The sequence below is a fragment of the Mastigoproctus giganteus genome, chromosome 1 (assembly GCF_048544385.1).
Source record: "Mastigoproctus giganteus isolate SK-2022 chromosome 1, ASM4854438v1, whole genome shotgun sequence".
NCBI classification, from domain to species: Eukaryota; Metazoa; Arthropoda; class Arachnida; order Uropygi; family Thelyphonidae; genus Mastigoproctus; species Mastigoproctus giganteus.
In genome coordinates this window covers 5,251,808-5,278,544 of record NC_143575.1, presented here as the reverse complement: position 1 = coordinate 5,278,544, position 26,737 = coordinate 5,251,808, and the positions used below count along the sequence as shown (strand labels likewise).

Here is a 26,737-nt window from a genome sequence, read left to right as displayed (position 1 = left end):
ACCAAAAAGCCAACTCCACCTTCACTGTTTCCATTGGTATATAGCATATTTCCACTTGATGAACTTATAAGTGATTCATTTCTTTTTCTTGTTTCTGCCAAGCCTGTGATATTCAGATTTTCTAATTCCTTTTCCAGCTCTAATATCCTCTCTTCACCGATGAGTGATCTTACATTGTAACAGGCCAAATTCAGTTTCTGTGCATGGCAGCCTGGTCGTCTGCAGAGATTTTTCGCACCCTCTGCTTCCACTCTGATCCTCTCGCTGCCATAGGAGGGAGAGTGCAAGCTGCTGGGGACTGAGGGACGTTTGTTTCATTGTGTTGTCATAAAGTGCTGGATGGTTTCGTCTTTTCCTTTTCAAGCTGACCAGGTGTCGTGAAGAGAACGACTCTACACATTCGTTGCTACCAAAGTGACATAACAGGGCTTACCAACAAAGTGTGGATTTTAGGGAGGCAGGCCAACCTCACTTCTCCTAAATCATGTAAAATAGAAAGATATTGGATCCATCAGTGTTTTAGACTGAGTGTCTGATAACATACACTGTCCTGTTCCCCTCTAAGCACCGGGCCTCCGTAGTCAGTGTTAAGTGTATTTATGTCTGTAATAATTTTAAATGGAAAGTGGCATTCAGCTGTTCAGAGTCTGTTATTGATGGAGGATTAGGGAGTGTTTGATCTGCAAGGAACTTGGTTCGCAGATCTGGAATGTCTATATATGAATGTTTACTTAGGTGGGCTAAGTATTTTATGTGGGGACATTGAATTCCATGCAGTCATGTTATATAACCATGACAGTTTTATAAGTGAGTGATTCTGTATTACATTTAAATATCCGATTTAAAAACTAACATTTAAGAAAAGAAATTTTCTGTAGTTAGAGCAACATCAAAACAGTTTTTTGGGAGGGAGGGAAGATGGAAAAATTTTAGATTTAAGCATTTTGCTAATGCAGTTATTGATTAAGAGGAATGAATATGTAACTCTTGTTTTGGGGATCAAATTGTTTTGATGAATTTGTTGGCCAGATAGTTGCAGTGGTGAGAAAATGCAAATTTGAGTCATAAAGCATTTGACTTCTTTTGTGAAGATTCTGAAGAGGCCAAAATTGAAAATGGAACTGGTTAATTAATGATTTGGAGATTTAGAAGGGTTAATTGAAAGATTAAAAGATTTAAGGTAAGAAGTAGAGAATTCCTTAAGTATCAAAAAAGATTTTTATGAGTTCAGCCACGGAAAAGAATTGGAAATTGTGATAATCTTTGCATCATCACTATAAGAAAAATATTTGTATGAGACTGAAGTAATGGTCACAATAAAGCCTACTAAAAGAGTAGCAGGTAATATACCACCTTGATGAATGTTTGCTGAAGTAAAAGATCTGTTAACATTCGGATGAAAGTAAGAGTGGGTTCACGTTATGGTAATTTTCACAAAAGTTTAAAAGATCTCCAGATACAGGATAAAGTCCTTCAACAAGGTTAATAACTATTTTATACAAACTGCATTGAGGAGCTGAGTTTTTATTGATATATGCCACCTAAACTTGTTTAAAAACTTAGTACATTAAGATTCAGGAAGTTTTCAGTAAACAAATTTGTATTCACAGGCTAACTATATAAATGATAATGTGTGATCACAATTCATGGAAAAGAATTCATGGAAATGTTTGGTGGGTCGGAAAACTGCTAGATTGGGGGGATACAAGGACTAATAGATTAACAGTAGCCACTGGCAGAGGTGAAAGTGATTCTTGCACTGCTTTTATTGGAATGAGCCGCAGCCTGGAAAATAAGATTTAGGATATTTCAGAGACTGCTGGGAATCATTGGGGTACAAATAAACACATAGGTTGTGTTAGAGTAGCTAAGAAAAAGAACAGGTGCATGTATACTTGCATGTACACCAATGCTAGGAGTTTAGTAAATAAATTTGATCAATTTGAGGTATTGCTCAAAACATCAAAGGCAGATATTGTGGGGATTTCAGAGACGTGGTGTCACACAGATATAAGGAATGCAGAACTGGAATTTGGGGAGTACAAGGTCTACAGAAAGGATAGACAGGATAGGAAGGGAGGAGGGGGTTATGCTATTAGATAAGAAATACATAAAATCCAAGGAAGTGAAGCCAGTCGACATTGTTGGACAGTGCAGTGTCGAGTCAGTTTGGTGTGACATAAGCATTGGGAGATCAAAATTGAGAGTAGGAGTGTGCTATAGGCCTAATGACTCCGATGAGTATAATAAGAAACTGTACAGGGAAATAGTGGGCCAGTAAATCAGAGAGTCTTATAATGGGGAATTTTAATTTCCCAGATATTGACTGGAATTTGGGGGCTGGTCACTCACACACTATCAAGGCTTTTGTGGATTTATTGGATGATTGTTTTCTACATCAGCATGTTCGGGAGGCAACTAGAGGGAGTAATACTCTTGATTTGATTATCAGTAGTGATTCTTCATGCATTAAGAATCTGCAGGTAAATGAACCACTAGGTGGCAGTGATCACAGTGTGCTGAAGTGGGATTTATTCAAAGAGGTAACTACCATTAGGGATAAAGGGAACGGTTATTGCTTTCGTAAAGGCGACTACGATGGGCTGAGACTGTATTTAAATTCTGTACAGTGGGACCAACTGATGATGTTATCAACAGCAAATTCAAAATGGGAAGCATTCAAAGAACTTATCTTGGAAGCTACCAGGCTTTACATACCAACTAAGAAATATTGTTCAAGGTTTAGGCCTAAGTGGATGTCAGATGAACTAATGAGACATATGGCAGAGAAGAAAAATGCATGGGATACATACAAATTAACACGTGACACAGAAGCCTATGATAGATACAAGTTGATCTGTAACCAAGTTACAAAGGAGGTTAGGCAGGCGAAGGCAGATTACGAGAAATCTTTGGCAAGGGATGCAAAGAAAAACAGCAAAGAGTTCTTTACTTATGTAAACTCGAGAAGGAAGGGGATGAATCAGATTGGTCCACTTGATATTGATGGGTCAACTGTTGATGATCCTGCTCAGGTATCTAACAAACTGAATGAATATTTTGCATCGACATTCACACATGAGGAGTTATTCAGCGAGGGGAATGCCAGAGGTGTATTCAACTCTGGCAGTAAGCTAGAGAATCTTGTAATAACTGAGAGTAAAGTGGAGGAGAAATTGTTGAAGATAAATACAAGAAAGGCACCTGGGGTGGATGGGATCTATCCAGTTATATTAAAGGAGGCAGCAAAGGAAGTAAGCAAACCCTTAGCCATAATTATGAGAGCTTCCTTGGACTCAGGGGAAGTACCCATGGACTGGAGATATGCAAATGTGACCCCAATTCACAAAGGAGGATCAAAGGGCGACACAAGTAATTATAGACCTGTTAGTTTAACTTCTGTTCCTGGAAAATTAATGGAGGCACTGGTTAAAGAAGCACTGCAGGATCATCTAGACAAGACTTCAGTTATAGCTCAGACACAGCATGGTTTTGTTAAGGGGAAGTCTTGCCTGACCAATTTGATTGGATTCTATGATGCAGTCACAAAAGAACTGGATGCAGGGAATAACTTTGATATTATATACTTGGATCTTAGAAAGGCTTTTGATACTGTTGCACATGGAAGACTGCTACACAAATTGGAGCAGTGTGGCATTGGAGGCAAATTGCTGCTATGGATAAAGGGGTGGTTGAGGGGGAGAAGACAGAGAGTGGTAATCAATGGACACTGCTCATCGTGGACTAATGTTATTAGTGGAGTCCCTCAGGGTTCAGTATTGGGTCCATTATTGTTTTCTGTATTTATAAATGATATTGATTTATAAATACAGAAAACAATGTCCAAGTTTGCAGACGATACGAAGGTTGCAGGGTTGTCAAGGACACTACTGATACTATGCTGCTGCAACAGGATCTGGAAAGGTTGAGCAGATGGGCTGAGAGGTGGCAAATGAAGTTTAACATTGACAAATGTAAAGTACTACATATGGGAAACAGCAACCGCAGAGCAACGTATCAACTCTGTGGTACTACATTGACAGTGGTAGAGAATGGAAGGGATTTGGGGGTGGTTGTGCAGGCAGATATGAAGTTCTCTGAGCAGTGCAGACGGGCTGCAAGAGTAGCTCATGGCGTATTGTCAATGATATATAGGAATTTTTCTAGCAGGGATAAGGAGGTGATTATTCCCTTGTATAAGGCAATGGTCAGGCCACACCTAGAGTACTGTATACAGGCCTGGAGGCCTCATTTCAAGAAGGATGTAGAGATGCTGGAACGAGTAGAGAGAAGGACAACAAGATTAGTGAATGGAACAAAGGGGTGCTCTTACGAAGAAAGGCTTAAATTTTGCAAATTACAGTGTCTGGAGACTAGGCACCAGCGAGGTGATCTGATAGAGGTGTATAAAGCCTTGAATGGTTTGAGCATGCTCAATGCTGATGGGATTCTTCCTCTTGCTCAGAATAATCACCTGAGAGGGCATAAATTCAAATTGAGGAAAGACAGATGTAGGATAGACGTGAGGAAATTTGCCTTTAGCCAGCGGTGATTGGTTGCTGGAATAGACTTCCATCCCTTGTCGTGTAAGTTGATAGCCTAAATAAGTTTAAGGCTCAGCTGGACAGGTATTTCAAACGAACAGAGGGGTGAAGTGGAAGTGGTTATTTTTTATTTATTTATTTTTATTTTTTGGCTGATGCTGCATAAGCTTGCTTTCTTGCATCAAATGCCTCTACTAATGCTAATGCTAATTGTTTAGGTAATATTGGTAGAAAATTATTCAAGTTTTTTTTTTTTAGAATGGTTGAAGGTTGAGATATGGGAAAAATGTTCTTTAAATTTTGCTGATTTCTTCATTTTAGAAGTAGAAACAGTTTATAGATAGACCAACCAGTGGGTAAGAAATTAAATGGCAGAACTGCAGTTTAAGGTTCTAGAAGCCAGTGAAACTTGTTTATTTTATAAGTACAGAATAACAGTCTGAAAAATAAATAATATTCATCTTGGTCTTTCTTCAAAAAAAATTAGATTAAAAATTGAGAATATAGTAAAAAAAAGCATCTCTTTTATCAAGGAATGAAAGATTCCTTTTTTTTTTTTTACTAGGAATGAAAACAATATTTCTTAATGACAGATTTTTATTGTTCAAAAGAAGTGAAGTTTTTCATTAATTTGTGTGCTCATAGTACTAAATTTGTACATAGTATAAATATTGGTCATAGTATAAAAATACTATACTGTATTTTTATACCATATACTGCTCCAAATTTTATACCAGTGCAAATATTGAAATACTATACAGTATTATGATATTTGCAGCAGTATTTTGTCACTGTGGCCTAATTCCTAACACAGTTTTTGCTTACTTGATGTTTGTTACGTCCAAATTGCATAACACTGGTCAATTGAATGTATTTTTTTTAAAGATGTAAACACCTTTCTAAGGCAGTTTTGCATGCTGGTTTCAAATATTTTTGGTTTTTTCCTAGCACATGTGGTTTTATAATACAGCCATTGATAATATCAGTATGATTTAATTAAGATGTGTTTCATTACAAAACACATGAGACTGGTTACAGTTAGTAACAAGGTTACTAAGAGTAGTGCCATAGTGAAGGAGCAAGCAGAGGATGCGGCTGTCATAGAATAAATAGACTTTACCAAAATTAGGTCCATTTGACTTTGAGTGCCACCCAAATATCAGTTCCATCAGCATTTTTAGACTCTTAAGGTAGAAAAACACAGCTATGCATATCTGAGAGAATGTCTGTGACAGCCTAATGGAACAACTACTCAACTTGCCTTTAATGCCACACTGCTCCAATTTGTTCAGCAGTCTTTTATATGTAACAGTATCAAAAGATTTCCTGAAATCCAAGTATATGATATCAAAATTATTTCTTTGCATCCAGTTCCTTTGTGACCATATCATAGCATCCAAACAAATTGGTCAGACAAGATTTCTCCTTAACAAACCCATGCTGTGTCTGAAGTATAATTTCAGCCTTGTCTAGATGGCTCTGCTCTGCTTTTTTTTTTTTTTTTAACCATACTCCATTATTTTCCCTTGGTTCCCAAGCTAACGTGTTCTGTTAATTGCAGTGTCTGATAACTAGGCACATGTGAGGAGATTGAGTTGTTTAAAGTTATGAATGGTTAAAGTTAAATGCTGATGGCATTCTTACTCTTGGTCATAGTTTGGCTACATTAAAAATAGTATATTCATAGTTACAATTAAATTTTATATACATATTTTTCTCATTTTCCCACTCCACTCATCACTTTTTTTAAAACAATATATTAGCATTTCAAATAAAATGAATAGCGCACACAAAACAAAACAAAAAACTTTGCTGGTAGCAGAGTTTAGCCCACATCTATAATATTGCATACAAGTTTGGAAACTGGTGTGCTGGAGCTGGCTCATGCAAGCCGATTGTTAAATTTTCAAGAATTTTGCGCACTGGTTGTTAAACTAATAATGGCTATAAACTGTAGAGAGGCATGCACTTCAGTCCACAGTGGTTAACGGAATTTGAGCAATAGGCTTGTATATGGTGACACAGAAAATCCAGCCAGAGCAAGCTAATTTTGGCAATCTTTGTGGTTCCTTTACACCGCCATCTTCCCTCTTTGGCAGCTTGTGTAGGGATCATCTCTGCTGGCAATTTTACACGAATATTATTTCTAACAAACATTCGCTTAATTTTTGCTTGGGCCGCTTCTTAATCTAATGGCATTCTCATGCTGGACATTTATCAAAGATTTCACATTTTTAGAATTGTGGGGAATCTGTTAAGTCATTACGCTAAGATTGGCTACGAATACAAGAGCTTGGCAAAAGTCGATGAAAACATTTTGTGAGAATCAATTGTTTATATGGAAATTACAATAAAAAAAAAAATGAATATCTTATTGTTTGAAATTTTTGTGTTCCAATTGTTGTAAATCAGTAAAACTTACGATAAATAAATATTTTTTTATGAAAACCCCAAACACAAGAGGTATTAGATTCTATAGTACTTAGTACGGTGCTTGGGTTGGAGGTTGAGAAGACGAGAGAAGATATTTGTTGACATTAGACTTGAACTTCTGTAGACTGTAATTTTCAGGAAAGACATATGAAGGTTGTTCCAGAAAACGGCAGTTGAATGAATAAACGAGAAAGATGAAAAGTTGGTTCTGTGAGTTTGAAGTTGGACAGTAAATGAATGTTGGCTGCTGGCAGCACGTGTTCGGACTGTTTTGAAAGAGAGAGAGCACAAATAATAGAAGAACAGTGCCCATGGAGGAGCCTCCGTAGCCAGGTGGGAAGGAGCAGCAGTGCGTAGCACATGCTTCTTGATTAGACCGGGGTTCGAGCCCGTCACCACCAAATACGGAGGATGCGGAAAGGTCAGGGAATGACCACCGCATATCCCGGAGCAATATGGCCTTAGTTACTAATGCTCCTAAAAACCAAAATAATAACAAATAATAATAAGTGCCCATGGAACTATCTGTAGAAGAGAAGAGGCTTGCAGCAGAAACAGCACATCTATGAGACAGCGAGTGGAGAAACTCTGTTAGAGATGTCATAAAACAACCTAACCCCCTCTTCTGAATGGAATCTAGAAGCCTGAGAGAGGTTTTGGGGGCACCGCCCCAGATGTGGGAACAATATTCCTTGGTAGGGCGGATTTGCAATTTATAAAGAGTGAACAGCTGTTTGGAAGAAAAGTAACGCAGAGAGCGAAAGAGAAAACCAAGTTTTTTAGATGCAGAGGAAGCAATATTTGTAATGTGCTTGTGCCAAGAGAGATTAGAATTTGGAGTAATCCCCAAAAGAGATATATCAACTTGCCTAGAAATCGAAGTGTCACCAAAGACAAGCATAGGAGCAGAAGTATCCTTTTTGCAAGATATAAGACAAGACAGAGTTTTAGAAGGATCGAAATCAACTAAGTTTTCTTTGCCTCACTGGAGAATTACCTGGAGATCGGCATTTAAGGAATTGGTAGCCAATATTCGAGAAGTTGAACCTGGTTGAGCAAGGCAAGGTTTCTCAAAATGGAAAGTCGAAAGCAATGTGCTATCATCGGCAAAACTATGGATAGGATTTCCAGTCAGTGGAAGAAGGTCATTAATATACAAGAGGAAAAGAGTGGGGGAAAGAACTGAACCTTGGGGGACACCAGCATTAATGGAGAAACTAGAAGACAAAGAGCCATCTACCATCACCCTCAGTGAGCGATCAGAGAGAAAAAACTGGATAACCAATTACAAAAAAACAGTTGGCAAACCATACAATGGAAGCTTGTTTAGAAGACCTTTATGCTAAACATGATCGAAAGCCTTTGAAATGTCTAGAGCAACTGTTTGTTTCACGGAACTTTTTCACTGAATTTGTCTACAAATGGGTAACATAAGCTGGAATATCACCAGTGGATCGACACTGACGGAATCCATACTGGCGATTGTTTATCAAATGGAAGGTTTCTCGGTAGTTTAAGAGTTGGCAGTTAATTGATTTCTACATTACTTTAGAAAGAGTAGAAGTAATTGCAATGGGATGATAATTGGATGGGAGGGATTTGTCACCCTTTTTAGGAACTGCATTAGTAGAGGCATATGATGCAAGAAAGCAAGCTTATGCAGCATCAGCCAAAAAAAAAAAAATTCCCACACAGGGATGGAACTCTGTTCCACCAACCAACTACACTCTGGCTAAAGGCAAATTTCTGCACATCTATTCTACATCTGTCTTTCCTCAATTTGAATTTATGCGCCCTCAGGTGATTATTCTGAGCAAGGGGAAGAATCCCATCGGCATTGAGCGTACTCAAACCATTCAAGGCTTTATACCCCTGTACCAGATCACCTTGCCGGTGCCTAGTCTCCAGACACTGTAATTTGCAAAACTTAAGCCTTTCTTTGTAAGGGCAACCCTTTGTTCCATTCACTAATCTTGTAGCCCTTCTCTGCACTCGCTCAGCAGCTCTGCATCCTTCCTAAAATGAGGCCTCCAGACCTGTATACTGTACTCAATGTGTGGCCTGACCATTGCTTTATTCAAGGGGATAATCACCTACTTATCCCTGCTGGAAAAATTCCTGTATATCATTTACAAAACACCATGAGCTACTCTTGCAGACTGTCTGCTCTGCTCAGGAAACTTCATATATACCTGCACAATTTCCCCCAGGCCCCTTTCATTCTCTACCATTGTCAGTGTAGCACCACAGAGTTGATACATTAATCTTGTGTTACTGCTTTCCATATGCAGTACTTTACATTTGTCAATGTTAAACTTCATTTTCCACCTCCCAGCCAATCTGTTAACTTTTCTAGATTGATCCTGTTGCAGCAGTGTACTATCATTAGTGTCATAAACAATCCTGCCAACCTTCATATTATCCTCAAACTTGGACATTGTCTGATATACCATCATCAGTACCATTAATAAATACAGAAACAACAATGGACCCAACACTGAACCCTAAGGGACTCCACTAATAACATTAGTCCACAAAGAGCAGTGCCCATTGGTTACCACTCTGTCTTCTCCCACTCAACCATTTCTTTTTCCATAGCAGCAATTTGCCTCCAATGCCACACTACTCCAATTTGTGCAGCAGTCTTCCATGTGCAACACTATCAAAAGCCATTCTAAGATCCAAATATATGATATCAAAGTTATTCCCTGCGTCCAGTCTGATCATTTGATTGTCTGACCAATCAAATTGGTCAGACAAGACTTCCCCTTAACAAAACCATGCTGTGTCCGAGCTGAAACTGGAGCCTTGTCTAGATGATCCTGCAGTGCTTCTTTAATCAGTGCCTCCATTAATTTCCCTGGAACAGAAATTAAACTAACAGGTCTTTAATTTCTTGTCACCCCTTGATCCTCCTTTGTGAATTGCAGTCACATTTGCACATCTCCAGTCCATGGGTACATCCCCTGAGTCCAAGGAAGCTCTCATAATTATGGCTAAGGGCCTGCTTACTTCCTTTGCTGCCTCCTTTAATATAACTGAATAGATCCTGGCCATCCCAGGTGCCTTATGTTTATCTTCAACAATTTCTCCTCCACTTTACTCTTAAGTTATTACAAGATTTACTCTCAGATTAATTACAGAGTTTAATACACCACTGGTATTCCCCTCCTTGAATAACTCCTCATGTGTGAATGTAGATGCAAAATACTCATTTAGTTTGTTAGCTACCTGAGCAGAATCATCAACAGTTGAACCATCAATATGCAGTGGACCAATCTGATTCGTCCCTTTCCTTCTAGAGTTTACATAAGTAAAGAACTCTTTGTTGTTTTTCTTTGCATTCTTTCCGAAATATTTCTCATAATCTGCCTTTGCCTGCCTAACCTCCTTTGTGACTTGGTTACAGACCAGCTTATATCTATCATAGTCTTCCGTGGCACCCATTAATTTATATGTATCCCATGCGTTTTCCTTCTCTGCCATATGTCTCATTAGTTCATTTGACATCCATTTAGGTCTAAACCGTGAGCAATATTTCTTAGTTGGTGTGAAAAGCCTAATAGCTTACAAGATTAATTCTTTGAATGCTTCCCATTTTGAAATTGCTGTTGGTAACATCACGAGTTGGTCCCACTCTATAGAATTTAAATATTGTCTCAGACCTCCGTAGTCAGCTTTATGAAAGCAAAAACCTTTACCCCTGATGGTAGTTACCCCTTTGAGTAAATCCCACTTCAGCACAATATGATCACTTCCACCTAGTGGTTCATTTATCTGCAGATTCGTAATGCAAGAAGAATCACTACTGATAACCAGATCAAGTGTATTACTCCCTCTAGTTGCCTCCCGAACATGCTGCTGTAGAAAATAATCATCCAATAAATCCACAACAGCCTTGCTAGTGTGAGAGTGACCAACCCACAAATTTCAGTCGATATCTGGGAAATTAAAATCCCCTATTATAAGACTATTTCCCTATACAGTTTATTATACTTATCAGAGTAATTAGGCCTATAATACACTCCTACTCTGTTTTGATTTCCCAGTGCTTACGTCACACCAAACTGACTCTGCACTGTCCAGCCATGTCGATTGGCTGTACTTCTTTGGATTTTGTGTTTCTTATCTGATAGTATAACCTCTCTTCACTTCCTATCCTATCTGTTCTGCCTGTACACATTGTACTCCTGAAATTCCAATTCTGCACTGCTTATGTGTTTGTGATACCATGTCTCAGATATCCCAACAGTATCTACCTTTGATGTTTTGACGAACATCTCTGGACTGGAGACTTGACGAACATCTCTGGACTGGAGACTTGACGAACATCTCTGGACTCATAGACTGGAGATGTGCAAATGTGACTCCAATTCACAAAGGAGGATCAAAGGCTGACACAAGTAATTATAGACTTGTGAGTTTAACTTCTGTTCCAGGAAAATTAATGGAGGCACTGATTAAAGAAGCACTACAGGATCATCTAGACAAGACTTCAGTTATAGCTCGGACACAGCATGGTTTTGTTAAGGGAAAGTCTTACCTGACCAATTTGATTGGATACTATGATGCAGTCACAAAAGAACTGGATGCACAGAATAAATTTGTTATTATATATTTGGATCTTAGAAAGGGATTTTGATACTGTTGCACATGGAAGACTGCTGCAAAAATTGGAGCAGTGTGGCATTGGAGGCAAATTGCTGCTATGGATAAAGGGATGGTTGAGGGGGAGAAGACAGAGAGTGGTAATCAATGAACACTGCTCGCAGTGGACTAATGTTATTAGTGGAGTCCCTCAGGGTTCAGTGTTGGGTCCATTATTGTTTTCTGTATTTATAAATGATATTGATGATGATATATCAAGCTTAATGTCCAAGTTTGTAGATGATACAAAGGTTGGCAGGGTTGTTAAGGAGACTACTGACACTATGCTGCTGCAACAGGATCTGGAATCATTGAGCAGATGGGCTGAGAGGTGGCAAATGAAGTTTAACATTGACAAATGTAAAGTACTATATATGGGAAACAGCAACCCCAGAGCAATGTATCAACTCTGTGGTACTACACTGACAGTGGTAGAGAATGAAAAGGACCTGGCGGTAATTGTGCAGGCAGATATGAAATTTTCTGATCAGTGCAGACGGGCTGCAAGAATAGCTCTTGGTGTCTTGTCAATGATATACAGGAATTTTTCTAGCAGGGATAAGGAGGTGATTATTCCCTTGTATAAGGCAATGGTCAGGCCACACCTTGAGTACTGTATACAGGTCTGGAGGCCTCATTTCAAGAAGAATGTAGAGCTGCTGGAATGAGTACAGAGAAGGGCAACAAGATTAGTGAATGGAACAAAGGGTTACTCTTACGAAGAAAGGCTTAAGTTTTGCAAATTACAGTATCTGGAGACTAAGCACCGGCAAGGTGATCTGATAGAGGTGTATAAAGCCTTGAATGGTTTGAGCATGCTCAATTGCTGATGGGATTGTTTCTCTTGCTCAGAGTAATCGCCTGAGAGAGCATAAATTCAGATTGAAGAAAGACAATGTAGGATAGATGTGCGGATATTTGCATTTAGCTAGTGGGTAGTTGGTTGGTGGAACAGACTTCCATCCCTTGTTGTGGAAGTTGATAGCATAAATAAATTTAAGGCTCAGCTGGACAGGTATTTCGAACGAACAGAGGGGTGAAATGGAAGTGTTTTTTTTTTTTTTTTTTGCTGATGCTACATAAGCTTGCTTTCTTGCATCATATGCCTCTGCTAATCTCAAATTCATCAAATTTATTTTCTAAACTCCTAGCATTGGTGTACACACTAGTATACATGCCCCTGTTCCTATTCTTAGCTACCCTAACACAGCCCATGTGTTTACTTGTACCGCATTGACTCTCAGCAGAATCGGAAATCCCCTGCATCTTTTTTTCCAGGCTTCTGCTCATTCCAATAGAAGCAGTGCAAGAATCACTTTCACTTCTGCCAGCAGCTACTGTTAATCTGTTAGTCTGTGTATCCCCCCCCTCCAAGCTTATCCAAGGGGATATCACCTCCTTATCCCTGCTTTCAAAATTCCAGTATATCATTGACAAGACCCCATGACCTACTCTTGTGACCTGTCTGCACTGCTCAGAAAACTTCATATCTGACTGCACAATTACCTCCAAGTCTCTTTCATTCTCCATTACCCTGAGTGTAACACCACATAGGCAAATTGTTAGAAGGGATGTGCATACTTTTGTCTATGCTATTTGATGTAGTATGATTTACATTAAGATATGTAGCTGGCCAGTTTTTAGCTCAATTCTTGATTAGCCAGCTGCCTGCTGGTTAATTAAAAGTGAAAGATTATTTACATATTTTACTTCATATGGTATGGTATTAAGAACATGTTCATAGGATCAGTTATCAGACTCACTGTCTTGCTTTGTATGTTATTGACTGGAAACAGTGACATCTGCTGTAAATTCTTTTTCAGTTATATGCTAAGGCATACAGGTTGACTTGGATAGCATTTTATATTTGGTTTTTGCTAGTATTTATACAGATATGTTCATGTCTTTGTGTCTAAAATAAAATATCTTTGCTCCAAAGAAATAAATGAAAAACTGAATATTTTTACTTTCTACAATTTTTGGTAGATGACTGGAATGCACCTTCACCTTTTCGCTGCTTATTAGCAGTGTTAGTGCCTATTGCTGTAGCCATATGGAGCCTTAAGAAAAGATACATTGCTATTTCAGGAGCACTTATTGGTAAGAAATGCCATCTTTTATATTTTAAACTAATTAAAATAGCTTGTATTATAGGAAAACCTTTTGTAAGATTTAACTTACTGTTGCAAAAATACTATTCTACTTTTATTATTGTTAATTTAGATTAATAAAATCTTAAGGCAGAAAGCTTCAAACTATGGAAAATTCAAACTCTAACATTGTTAATGTAAGTTACTACATAATTTGATTTCAAAACACTAAGTATCATAATTATAACATATGATATAATTATGATATATATAATTATAACATATGACATAATTATAACATATGATATTGTGATACAAGAAAGCAAGCTTATGCAACATCAGCAAAAAAAAAAAAAAAGCAGTCACTTCTCCCATTACTTGTTCAACCCCTCTAATTGCCTAATTTTTCCTTAAATTTATTAAAAAAAAAAAAAAAAAAAAACCACTTCCACAGCACCAGATAGAAGTTTGTTCCAACAATCAACTACCTGCTGGCTGAAAGTAATTTCTGCACATTCATCCTGCTACCTACCTTCCTCAGTTTAAATTTGTCCATTCATGCAAGTTTTCTCAGCTAGAAGGATATCAGCATTTAGCTTACTAAATCCATTCAAAGCCTTAAACACCTCAAGGAGATCTCAAAGGTATCTAGTTTCTAGATGCAGAAATTTTCAGAACTGAAGATATTCTTGGTAAGTGAAGTGTACCCTTTTGTTTCCACTGCTATTCTCATTGCTCTTATCTGCACCTTTCCACTAGACCCACATTCTTCCTAAATTGAGGCTTCCTGATCTGTATGCAGTACTCGAAATGTGACCTAACCATTGTCTTATACAATGGTATAATCACCTCCTTATACCTGCTGGCAAATAGCTATATATCGTTGACAAACCCACATGAGCTCTCCTAGCAACAAGTCTGCACTGCTCATAGAACTTCATGTTTGTTGGCAGTTTGTATAATAATGTGGGATCTTATGTTCAGTACCTTAAATTTTTTGATGTTCAACTTCAATTTTCACTTCAGTCCATCTGCCTAATTTTTTTTTTTTAATCTCGTTGCAGTAGCATACCCTTATTACTGTCATTAACCCCCTTTCCAGTCTTCTTATCATGAACATAGGCCTGATGTAGCCGAGTGGTCAGGAGCATTAATGTGGGTGCCTCCGTAGCCAGGTGGGAAGGAGCAGCAGTGTGTAGCACACGCTTCTTGATTAGACCAGGGTTTGAGCCCGTCACTACCAAATACGGAGGATGTGGAAAGGTCAGGGGAATCACCGCATATTCCCAGAGCAATATGGCCTTAGTCACTAATGCTCCTAAAAACCAAATAACAAAAACAAACAAGCATTAGTGCAGTAGCACATGCTCTTTGAATGACTGGGGTTCAAGTCCGTGACTGCTAAATATCATTAGCGTTTGTATTGATGATTTATTGTAAACTCTACTGACTTGGTGGTTGTGCTGGAGGATAAACAAAACATTAATCTTGATATGCCTTCATCAGTGTAATTAATAAATAGAGAAAACAACAATGGGCTCGGCACTCAACCCCAGGACACCCCACTAATAACATTAGTCTAAGAAGAGCAGCACCCATTGATAACAACTGTTCTCTTACTTAGCCATCCCTTTATCCATGGCAGTAACTTTCCCTTAATGCCAAATTCCTCCAATTTTTGTACAGCAGTCTTTTATATGTAACAGTATCAAAGGATTTTCTAAAATCTATATATGTGATTTAAAAATTATTTATTGCATCCAGTTCCTTTGTCAATATGTCAGTATCCAATCAAATTGGTCAGGTAAGATCATCCCTTAAATCCATGCTGCGACTGCACTATAACTCTATTGCTGTGTAGATGGTCCTGCAGTACTTCTTTAATTAATGATTTCATTGTTTTACCTTGAACAAAGTTAAGCTAAGCTAACAGGTGTGTAACTACTCGTGCCACTCTTTGATCCTATTTTGTGAATTGGAGATACATTTGAACATCTCTAGTCCATTGGGACCTCCCTGAATTCAAAGATGCTCTCGTAATTAGTCTGCTGACGAGGCTAGTAGGGGCCAGACGTGTTCAAAGCCGCTAAGTGGATTTTTCTTATTTATTGATTTGAAATTATTGTTTTTCTAAAACTTTTGATTTAAATTTAGTAATATAGCATTATTTTGTGATTTTCTGATTAATTTGGTGTATTTATTCTTTACTCTGCCTTGCAATTGCATAAAAGTATCGGTAAGGGTATCCACGTGTTACAAGTCAGCAACTCCGCTGAACGAGAAGTTTTTTAGCCATATTTAGCCGCTTATTGAATATTTTTTACATCAAATTATTTTTTGTAAGTAGCTTATAGACCTAATAAGGATCATTAGTTTATTCTGAATTGAGACAGCGAGGGGCCAGTTAATTCAGATTTTTCAAATCTGAATTAACTTTCAGATTTGAAAGTTAATTAATACTTAAGTGTCCATAGATTACCGTTCGTAACTTCCCGCCTTTGTCCTTGTCATACGATCATTATATATCGAACCTAGATAGCGTTAGTATAGTATAGGTTATAATATTTTCGGTGATCGGTAAAATCTATTAAGCTTGTTGAACTTCGTTGGCATTTAAATTGTACTTTTAACTAAATACATATACTGACTTAGATTACAAACGTAACATAATTAATTAATACATAACTGATACGGAAGTTATATAAAGGGAACTCGGAGATAATTAATACTTGACACTAAAAAATATATATCCCATTATAACAGCATTGGGAGATAAGTTAGGGTTATAAACTGAAATTGAAATTTTATTTAAATTAAAAGAAATCATGACTCAGACCAGAGCAGCAAAACAAAAGGCTCAAGCTAATGGAAGTGCTATGGCTCAGAGGAGAACTGAGGGGGGCAGTTGCCTTCTGAATCACAGCCTTCTAAAATGCACAGCTTGCATGATGTTTGTGGAGCATTCAGGTACGGGACATGATATTGCCATGGGGGATGTCTTTGTGTGTGCGCGATGCAAGGAGTGTATCGAAATCAGGCAACAACTCAGCATTCTTATGGGCCTATATGAGAGCTTGAAGGATAGGGTGGATGCCCTCGAAGGAACTAAATTGAGGGGCCCATCAAGCTCTCAGCTGCCCACATCAACGCCAGAGCTTGCACTTGGTCATCGCGCAACACAGCGGCAACCCCCAAGGCAGAATGCGCTGGTACCAAAGGAACTAGTAGTTGTTGGTGACTCTTTTGTCAGGGAAACGGGGAACATGCTTTGTAAAAAGGATAGGTGGAACCGGACCAGGGAATGTCTGCCAGGGGCAAAGATTGATGATGTTGTAGAGCAGATATCATCTTTTAAGGGCACAAGAGGTGATATAGTTGTACACGTTGGCACTAATGATATCAAGAGTAGGAGACCGGCAGAATTGCTTAACAAGTACAGGTCACTGTTGAAAAAAAGCCATGAAATAGGGTTGAATTTGAAAGTGTCTGCAATTCTGCACAGACACGATAGGAGGGAGTATATGATGAGAGCCTTGTCAATCAATTCTGCCCTGGAAAGATTGTGCAAGGCTCAAGGGGTAGAATTTTTTTCAGCCTGGACTGTACTTGTTAACAGGAGAGATTGCTTCTACAGGGATGGGATACACTTAAATAGAAAGGGTGAAAGAATATTTGCTGATGCTATTGAGGCAGTGTTAGGTGGGTCGGAAAACTGCTAGCTTGGGGGGATACAAAGACAAATAGATTAACAGTAGCCACTGGAAGAGGTGAAAGAGATTCTTGCACTGCTTCTATTGGAATGAGCAGAAGCCTGAAAAACAAGATGCAGGATATTTCAGAGACTGCTGGAAGTCATTGCAGTACAAGTAAACACATGGGTTGTGTTAGGGTAGCTAAGAATAGAAATAGGTGCATGTATAAAATAAAATAAATTTTCTGTTTATACTCCGGGACGACCAAACGGTCAGAGGAGTTCACAAGATAGATAGAATACAAGAAACAGCACCGTATTCAGTAGTCACGGGCTTGAACCCCGGTCACTCAAGGCACGTGTACTTACGCACCCGCATATATACTTGCGTGTACACCAATGCTAGGAGTTTAGTAAATAAACTTGATGAATTTGAGGTATTGCTCAAAACATCAAAGGCAGATATTGTTGGGATATCAGAGACGTGGTGTCACACAGATATAAGGAATGCAGAACTGGAATTTGGGGAGTACAACGTCTACAGAAAGGATAGACTGGATAGGAAGGGAGGAGGGGTTATGCTATTAGATAAGAAATACATAAAATCCAAGGAAGTGAAGCCAGTCGACATTGTTGGACAGGGCAGTGTCGAGTCATTTTGGTGTGACATAAGCATTGGGAGATCAAAATTGAGAGTAGGAGTGTGCTATAGGCCTAATGACTCCGATGAGTATAATAAGAAACTGTACAGGGAAATAGTGGGCCAGTAAATCAGAGAGTCTTATAATGGGGAATTTTAATTTCTCAGATATTGACTGGAATTTGGGGGCTGGTCACTCACACACTATCAAGGCTTTTGTGGATTTATTGGATGATTGTTTTCTACATCAGCATGTTCGGGAGGCAACTAGAGGGAGTAATACTCTTGATATGATTATCAGTAGTGATTCTTCATGCATTAAGAATCTGCAGGTAAATGAACCACTAGGTGGCAGTGATCACAGTGTGCTGAAGTGAGATTTATTCAAAGAGGTAACTACCATTAGGGATAAAGGGAACGGTTATTGCTTTTGTAAAGGCGACTACGATGGGCTGAGACTGTATTTAAATTCTGAACAGTGGGACCAACTGATGATGTTATCAACAGCAAATTCAAAATGGGAGGCATTCAAAGAACTTATCTTGGAAGCTACCAGGCTTTACATACCAACTAAGAAATATTGTTCAAGGTTTAGGCCTAAGTGGATGTCAGATGAACTAATGAGACATATGGCAGAGAAGAAAAATGCATGGGATACATACAAATTAACACGTGACACAGAAGCCTATGATAGATACAAGTTGATCTGTAACCAAGTTACAAAGGAGGTTAGGCAGGCGAAGGCAGATTACGAGAAATCTTTGGCAAGGGATGCAAAGAAAAACAGCAAAGAGTTCTTTACTTATGTAAACTCGAGAAGGAAGGGGATGAATCAGATTGGTCCACTTGATATTGATGGGTCAACTGTTGATGATCCTGCTCAGGTATCTAACAAACTGAATGAATATTTTGCATCGACATTCACACATGAGGAGTTATTCAGCGAGGGGAATGCCAGAGGTGTATTCAACTCTGGCAGTAAGCTAGAGAATCTTGTAATAACTGAGAGTAAAGTGGAGGAGAAATTGTTGAAGATAAATACAAGAAAGGCACCTGGGGTGGATGGGATCTATCCAGTTATATTAAAGGAGGCAGCAAAGGAAGTAAGCAAACCCTTAGCCATAATTATGAGAGCTTCCTTGGACTCAGGGGAAGTACCCATGGACTGGAGATATGCAAATGTGACCCCAATTCACAAAGGAGGATCAAAGGGCGACACAAGTAATTATAGACCTGTTAGTTTAACTTCTGTTCCTGGAAAATTACTGGAGGCACTGGTTAAAGAAGCACTGCAGGATCATCTAGACAAGACTTCAGTTATAGCTCAGACACAGCATGGTTTTGTTAAGGGGAAGTCTTTCCTGACCAATTTGATTGGATACTATGATGCAGTCACAAAAGAACTGGATGCAGGGAATAACTTTGATATTATATACTTGGATCTTAGAAAGGCTTTTGATACTGTTGCACATGGAAGACTGCTACACAAATTGGAGCAGTGTGGCATTGGAGGCAAATTGCTGCTATGGATAAAGGGGTGGTTGAGGGGGAGAAGACAGAGTGGTAATCAATGGACACAGCTCATCGTGGACTAATGTTATTAGTGGAGTCCCTCAGGGTTCAGTATTGGGTCCATTATTGTTTTCTGTATTCATAAATGATATTGATGATGGTATATCAAGCTTAATGTCCAAGTTTGCAGACGATACGAAGGTTGGCAGGGTTATCAAGGACACTACTGACACTATGCTACTGCAACAGGATCTGGAAAGGTTGAGCAGATGGGCTGAGAGGTGGCAAATGAAGTTTAACATTGACAAATGTAAAGTACTACATATGGGGAAACAGCAACCCCAGAGCAACGTATCAACTCTGTGGTACTACACTGACAGTGGTAGAGAATGAAAGGGACCTGGGGGTGGTTGTGCAGGCAGATATGAAGTTCTCTGAGCAGTGCAGACAGGCTGCAAGAGTAGCTCATGGTGTATTGTGAATGATATATACCAATTTTTCTAGCAGAGATAAGGTGATTATTCCCTTGTATAAGGCAATGGTCAGGCCACACCTAGAGTACTGTATACAGGTCTGGAGGCCTCATTTCAAGAAGGATGTAGAGATGGTGGAACGAGTACAGAGAAGGGCAACAAGGTTAGTGAATGGAACAAAGGGGTGCTCTTACGAAGAAAGGCTTAAGTTTGGCAAATTACAGTGTCTGGAGACTAGGCACCAGCGAGGTGATCTGATAGAGGTGTATAAAGCCTTGAATGGTTTGTGCGTGTTCAATGCTGATGGGATTCTTCCTCTAGCTCAGAATAATCACCTGAGAGGGCATAAATTCAAATTGAGGAAAGACAGATGTAGGATAGACGTGCGGAAATTTGCCTTTAGCCAGCGTGTGGTTGGTTGGTGGAACAGACTTACATCCCTTGTCGTGGAAGTTGATAGCCTATATAAGTTTAAGGCTCAGCTGGACAGGTATTTTGAACGAACAGAGGGGTGAAGTGGAAGTGGTATTTTTTTTTTGGCTGATGCTGCATAAGCTTGCTTTCTTGCATCAAATGCCTCTACTAATGCTAATTATTGCTAATTATGGCTTACCTCTTTTGCTACCTCACCTAATATAAATAGATAGATTCCATCTGCCCCAGGTGCCTTATTTATGTTGAGCCTCAGCACCTCTCATCCATCTTTGTATGTTATCATCACAAAATCATTTATTTCCCTTTAGAGTTTGATACACTTCTGCCATCCTTTATAAAAATTCCTCATGTGTTGGACATTTGATGTAAAATATTTATTCAGTTTGTCAGCAACTTGAGCAGGATCATCAGCACTTATACCATTCATATCTAGTGGACCAGTGCAATTCATCCCTTTGTTTCCTTCTAGTGTTGGCATTAATAAATAAGAGACACTTAATTCAAATAATTAGCATTAGTACAGGTATATGATGCAAGAAAGCAAGCTTATGCAGCATAAGCCAAAAAAAAACAACAAAAAAAAAAAAAAACACTCCCATTTCACCCCTCCATTCATTCGAAATACCTGTCCAGCTGAGCCTTAAATTTATTTACGCTATCAACTTCCACAACAAGGGATGGAAGTCTGTTCCACCAAACAACTACACTCTGGCTAAAGGCAAATTTCTGCACATCTATTCTACATCTGTCTTTCCTTAATTTGAATTTATGCACTCTCAGGTGATTATTCTGAGCAAGAGGAAAAATCCCATCGGCATTGAGCATACTCAAGGCTTTATACACCTCTACCAGATAACCTCGCCGGTGCCTAGTCTCCAGACACTGTAATTTGCAAACTTAAGCCTGTCTTCGTAAGAGCAATCCTTTGTTCCATTCACTAATCTTGTTGCCCTTTTCTGTACTCGTTCCAGCAGCTCTACATCCTTCTTGAAATGAGGCCTCCAGACCTGTATACAATACTCAAGGTGTGGCCTGACCATTGCCTTATACAAGGGAATAATCACCTCCTTATCCCTGCTAGAAAAATTTCTGTTTATCATTGACAAGACACCATGAGCTACTCTTGCAGCCCGTCTGCACTGCTCAGAGAACTTCATATCTGCCTGCAAAATTACCCCCAGGTCCTTTTCATTCTCTACCACTGTCACTGTAGTACTACAGAGTTGATACGTTGCTCTGGGGTTACTGTTTCCCATATGTAGTACTTTATATTTGCCAATGTTAAACTTCATTTGCCACCTCTCAGCCCATCTGCTCAATGATTCCAGATCCTGTTGCAGCAGCATAGTGTCAGTAGTCTCCTTAACAACCCTGGCAACCTTTGTATCATCTACAAACTTGGACATTAAGCTTGATATATCATCATCAATATCATTTATAAATACAGAAAACAATAATGGACCCAACACTGAACCCTGAGGGACTCCACTATTAACATTAGTCCACGGTGAGCCGTGTCCATTGATTACCACTCTCTGTCTTCTCCCCCTCAACCATCCCTTTATCCATAGTAGCAATTTTCCTCCGATGCCACACTGCTCCAATTTGTGCAGCAGTCTTCCATGTGCAACAATATCAAAAGCCTTTCTAAGATCCAAATATACAATATCAAAGTTATTCCCTGCATCCAATTCTTTTGTGACTGCATCATAGTGTCCAATCAAATTGGTCTTGCAAGACTTTCCCTTAACAAAACAATGCTGTGTTCGAGCTATAACTGAAGTTCTGTCTAGATGATCCTGCAGTTCTTCTTTAACCAGTGCCTCCATTAATTTTCCTGGAACAGAAGTTAAACTCAGTATAATTATGGCTCTGTAGAAGTTAAACAAGTATAATTACTTGTGTCAACCTTTGATCCTCCTTTGTGAATTGGGGTCACATTTGCACATCTCCAGTCTATGGGTACCTCCTCTGAGTCCAAAGAAGCTCTCTTAATTGTGGCTAAGGGTTTGCTTACTTCCTTTGCTGCCTCCTTTAATATAACTGGATAGATCCCATCCACACCGGGTGCCTTTTTTATGTTTATCCTCAAATATTTCTTTTTTTTTTTTTCAACTGAAAAAGCAATTGATAAAAGTAGCTTTGTAAAGGGTACTGTATGGTACTTAATTTTTCCAGCTAAGATTTACTAAAGAACTCCTATACTTCATTGTCTACTAAGGAACACCACCTAAACTTGATTGTCTACCATACTCATCAGGTATTACCTGCAAGTCAGTCACTCTTATGGCTCCTTATTTGCTGGTTCTTTATTATACAAAGAGCAGTTATCATTCCATGAAGTTTAATTTCATTCGTATGACTCTAAATACATTCTGCCTGCTGCACTTGACCATTGCAAATTAGAAATGGAAACTAACTTTCCCTATTTGGTATTTTATTCAGGTTTTTCCCTATCATAACCAGATGCTTGTTTGTTATTTGGTTTTTAGGAGCATTAGCAACTAAGGCCATATTGCTCCGGGATATGCGGTGGTCATTCCCTGAATGACCTTTCCGCATCCTCCGTATTTGGTGGTGACGGGCTCGAACTCCTGTCTAATCAAGAAGCTTGTGCTACGCAATGCTGCTCCTTCCCACCTGGCTACGGAGGCGCCATAACCAGATGCAAAAGTTTCATTAAGGTTAGGCAAATTTGCATGCAGACATGGAAAGGAACATTTCTTACCTTCATGACTAACCAATTATGGAAATTGACTTAAATATTAAAGTGGGTAAGTGGAAGGTTTTATTTACAATCTGCAATTAGCATATTAGCTAGCAGAATGCATTCTGATATTTATACAAATGAAATTAACATTACCCTGACTGATTGACATCCATTGCTTTTATCACAGAGATTGTCAGCCATCCAAGTGATTGATTGATATGTAGTTCCTATCAGTAAGCATATAACAGATTAATTAAGCAAGTTTTGCTTCTTATATCATATGTTAACAATTTTCTAAATAATGGAATATCTTTTTGATTAAAAATCTTGAAGAGAAGGTTTTTAATGGTTTGTAATCAGCAAGATACATCACAGTTACAAGATGTTGAGTTAAGTTCTAATTCTGAAAGTGGAAGCCATAAAAACAAGCTACATTCAAGTAAGCCTAATTCCCATAAATATCATGAGACTTGCAGTAGTCTGAATAATCTAAGTTAAACAGTGCCAAAGCAAATTGTGATTATATAGAATGATAAAGTGTATTTTGTAATTTTATTTGTTAAAATTAAACCAAAAATTAAATTGAAAAGCATATTCATATGATCATCTGGCCTTGTACTTTAAAATACATGATTCAATTTTGTTTCAATCAAAGTTTAAAACAATTTTTAATGGGGGGTAACCAACTTAATTTACATGTTTTTGTTTTGATACCCATGTAGATCAATGAACTTAAGAGATATAACTTCAAAATTATGAAAAATAGGACTTTTTCTTTACATGGCCAGCAGGATTTAAACTTACTAGTAAATGCAGTGAATTTAATGTTCACTACAGAATCAAGTTCCCTTCCCTTGAGCTATCATCTTAGTATTGTACTATTTCTGAACAATTTTTGTAATTTTATTTGTTAAAATTAAACCAAAAATTAAATTGAAAAGCATATTCATATGATCATCTGGCCTTGTACTTTAAAATACATGATTCAATTTTGTTTCAATCAAAGTTTAAAACAATTTTTAATGGGGGGTAACCAACTTAATTTACATGTTTTTGTTTTGATACCCATGTAGATCAATGAACTTAAGAGATATAACTTCAAAATTATGAAAAATAGGACTTTTTCTTTACATGGCCAGCAGGATTTAAACTTACTAGTAAATGCAGTGAATTTAATGTTCACTACAGAATCAAGTTCCCTTCCCTTGAGCTATCATCTTAGTATTGTACTATTTCTGAACAAATGGGATCACCAAATTACTCTGATTTATTTACTGAGGCAGCTCTGACAGCCTGTTTTGGGACTTGCTGGTAACAAAACAGATAGTAGGGATCTCTAGAACCACCTGAAAAGGCTAAATTTTAAAGGTCAAAATAGCATCAGCAATTTTATAAATTTGATATAGATATAACTTTTTTTTTTTTGTCATAGTTTCTTTGAAATAAGAGGAACTTAATGAGATTTAAATTGTCAAGATTATGTAGATTTTGGTTTTAGTTGGATTGATAATGAATACTATCCTATTCCTGAATTTGTTTGTGAAGAAAAATATATAATACTCTGAAAATTTATCCTAAATTATTAAGATTGAATATATCTCTGACAAATTTCACTGTATCAAGGATACTTCTTCGGTGAATATCACCTGTCCTGCTACATATTTAGGCACGTTTAAAGCTCATTTCATTGTTTTAGCCATTTGTGCATATCATTTTTAAATATTTGTGAATTCCCATATTTAACCATTGCTGAGAGTACAGAACAATTTTCCTGCATCAAATTTTGCATGAAAATTGGGAATGCTGAAACTTTCAGTTGATGCAGCTAGCATTTGGAGATACAGCATTGAGTTGTGTACAATTTTTTTGAGTGATACTGTCATTTTGATAAATGGTGAATATCTGTTGAAAGCAAGGAGTATTCTGGACACCAATCAGGAGAAAGGAAGAATGAGTAGCCAAAATGCATAACCTCTTCAAGAGGAGTGTTTCCATTTACAATGGGTTTTCTCAGCCTACAAGTTAATTTTTGGTAGCAATTTTTTCCCGCCATAAAGTGCGGTTCAAGTTGCCTTGGTCTGTTAAACTTCAGGCTGTCATGCACTGCCATACTCCATCCATCCATCCATCCATGTCCTCCTAGGTCTTCCTCTTCTTCTTCCAGGATAGCCTTTGGATATCTGGTTTCTTGCATCCGTTTTACATGTCCATAGCATGTTAAAAGCTTTTCTTTGATAGTTTCAATAATATACTTTTTCACTTCTAATTTCTCTCTTATGTCTTCATTCCATTTTCTGTCTCTTCTAGAAGTTCTTGCTGAGAGTCTCCAAAAATCCATTTCTGTGGAGAGCAATTTGTTTTCCCCTCGCCTATTCAATGTCAAGGTTTCCGCTCAATACAATAGAAGACTTATTGATCTCTGTTTGAGATGATCCATCACTTTGTAAGATTGATCCAAAATATTCAAATTTATCGACTTGTTTTATTTTAAAACCTTCGATATTTAGAATGTGTCCTAATCCTGAAGACAACATTTCAGTCTTGCTAAAATTGATTTTTAGACCTCCATCGTTTATATTCCTCAAACAGTTGATGACTTGCATAATCTGCATCTTCTAAGTCTTGTACTATCACCCACTTGATCGCTCATTTAAAGCTCATTTCATTGTTTCAGCTCTTTGTGCAATCCCATTTTAATGCATTTTTTTGACCAGGACCTTAGGCAGATGTCGATATAAATTTTGAAGTGCTGGTGATGTGCAACAGCCTTGTAATAAGCCTTTTGAAGTGTTAAATTCAGGTGACAAAGCTGATCCCACTTTAATTCTGCAATTATTATTACTGTAAATTGTCTTAATAATGTTAATCAATTGTCCCAATATTTGCCTCTTTCAGTGCTTCCCATAAGAGTTTTCTTGGAACACTGTTGTATGCCTTTTCAAGATCAATGAAAATCAAAGATTTCTTTTCCTTTTGATTGGCATTTTTCAACGATCTGTCGTACTGTTGAGATATGGTCTATACATGACCTTCTGGCTGAAAAACCACTTAGTTCTGCTGAAACCTCGATTCGGGCTTCTAAATGGTTCCTGATCCATTTTCCAAGAATCTTTAACAGCAGGTTCAGGATGCATATTCCTCTTTAATTTGAACAACTTTTCCGATCGCCCTTCTTATAAATTGATGTAATATATCCTGTTGTCATTTCTTCCAGTTTCTCTTCGGTTTCAGAAGTTCCATATAACTCCTCCAGGTACAGGTGATTTGCCATTCTTTCCTTTAATAAGAGTTCCACTTCCCTAACAAACTTTAAGCCCGAGTCTTCCACACCGAAATCCTCCACTGTCTTGAACTCTTCCCGGTCTTCTTTTAAAAGTCCTTCATAGTACTTCATCCAGTCTTTCAAAAGTATTAATTGCAAACCAGCATTGTGTTTATTCTGTTTTCTCAGATCTTTAAGGACCTTTCACGATTCTGCTGATCGCTTAAAGCCCAATTTGCTATTAAGTCACACATTTCCGTTCCCATTCTTTATTTTTCGCTTCTACTACCAACCGATTGG

At 38.1% G+C, this 26,737-nt stretch overlaps 1 protein-coding gene across 2 annotated transcripts in view; it reads left to right on the top strand.

Annotated features, from left to right (window-relative positions):
* Positions 1-26,737, top strand: part of LOC150090509 (transmembrane protein 19-like) — a 99,151-nt gene that overhangs the window by 17,791 nt on the left and 54,623 nt on the right. For both annotated transcript variants that reach the window (XM_090378569.1, XM_090378562.1), the window contains exon 2: positions 13,611-13,724. In XM_090378569.1, the coding sequence (XP_090234695.1) occupies positions 13,611-13,724 (114 nt within the window). The remainder of the gene's footprint in view (positions 1-13,610; positions 13,725-26,737) is intronic.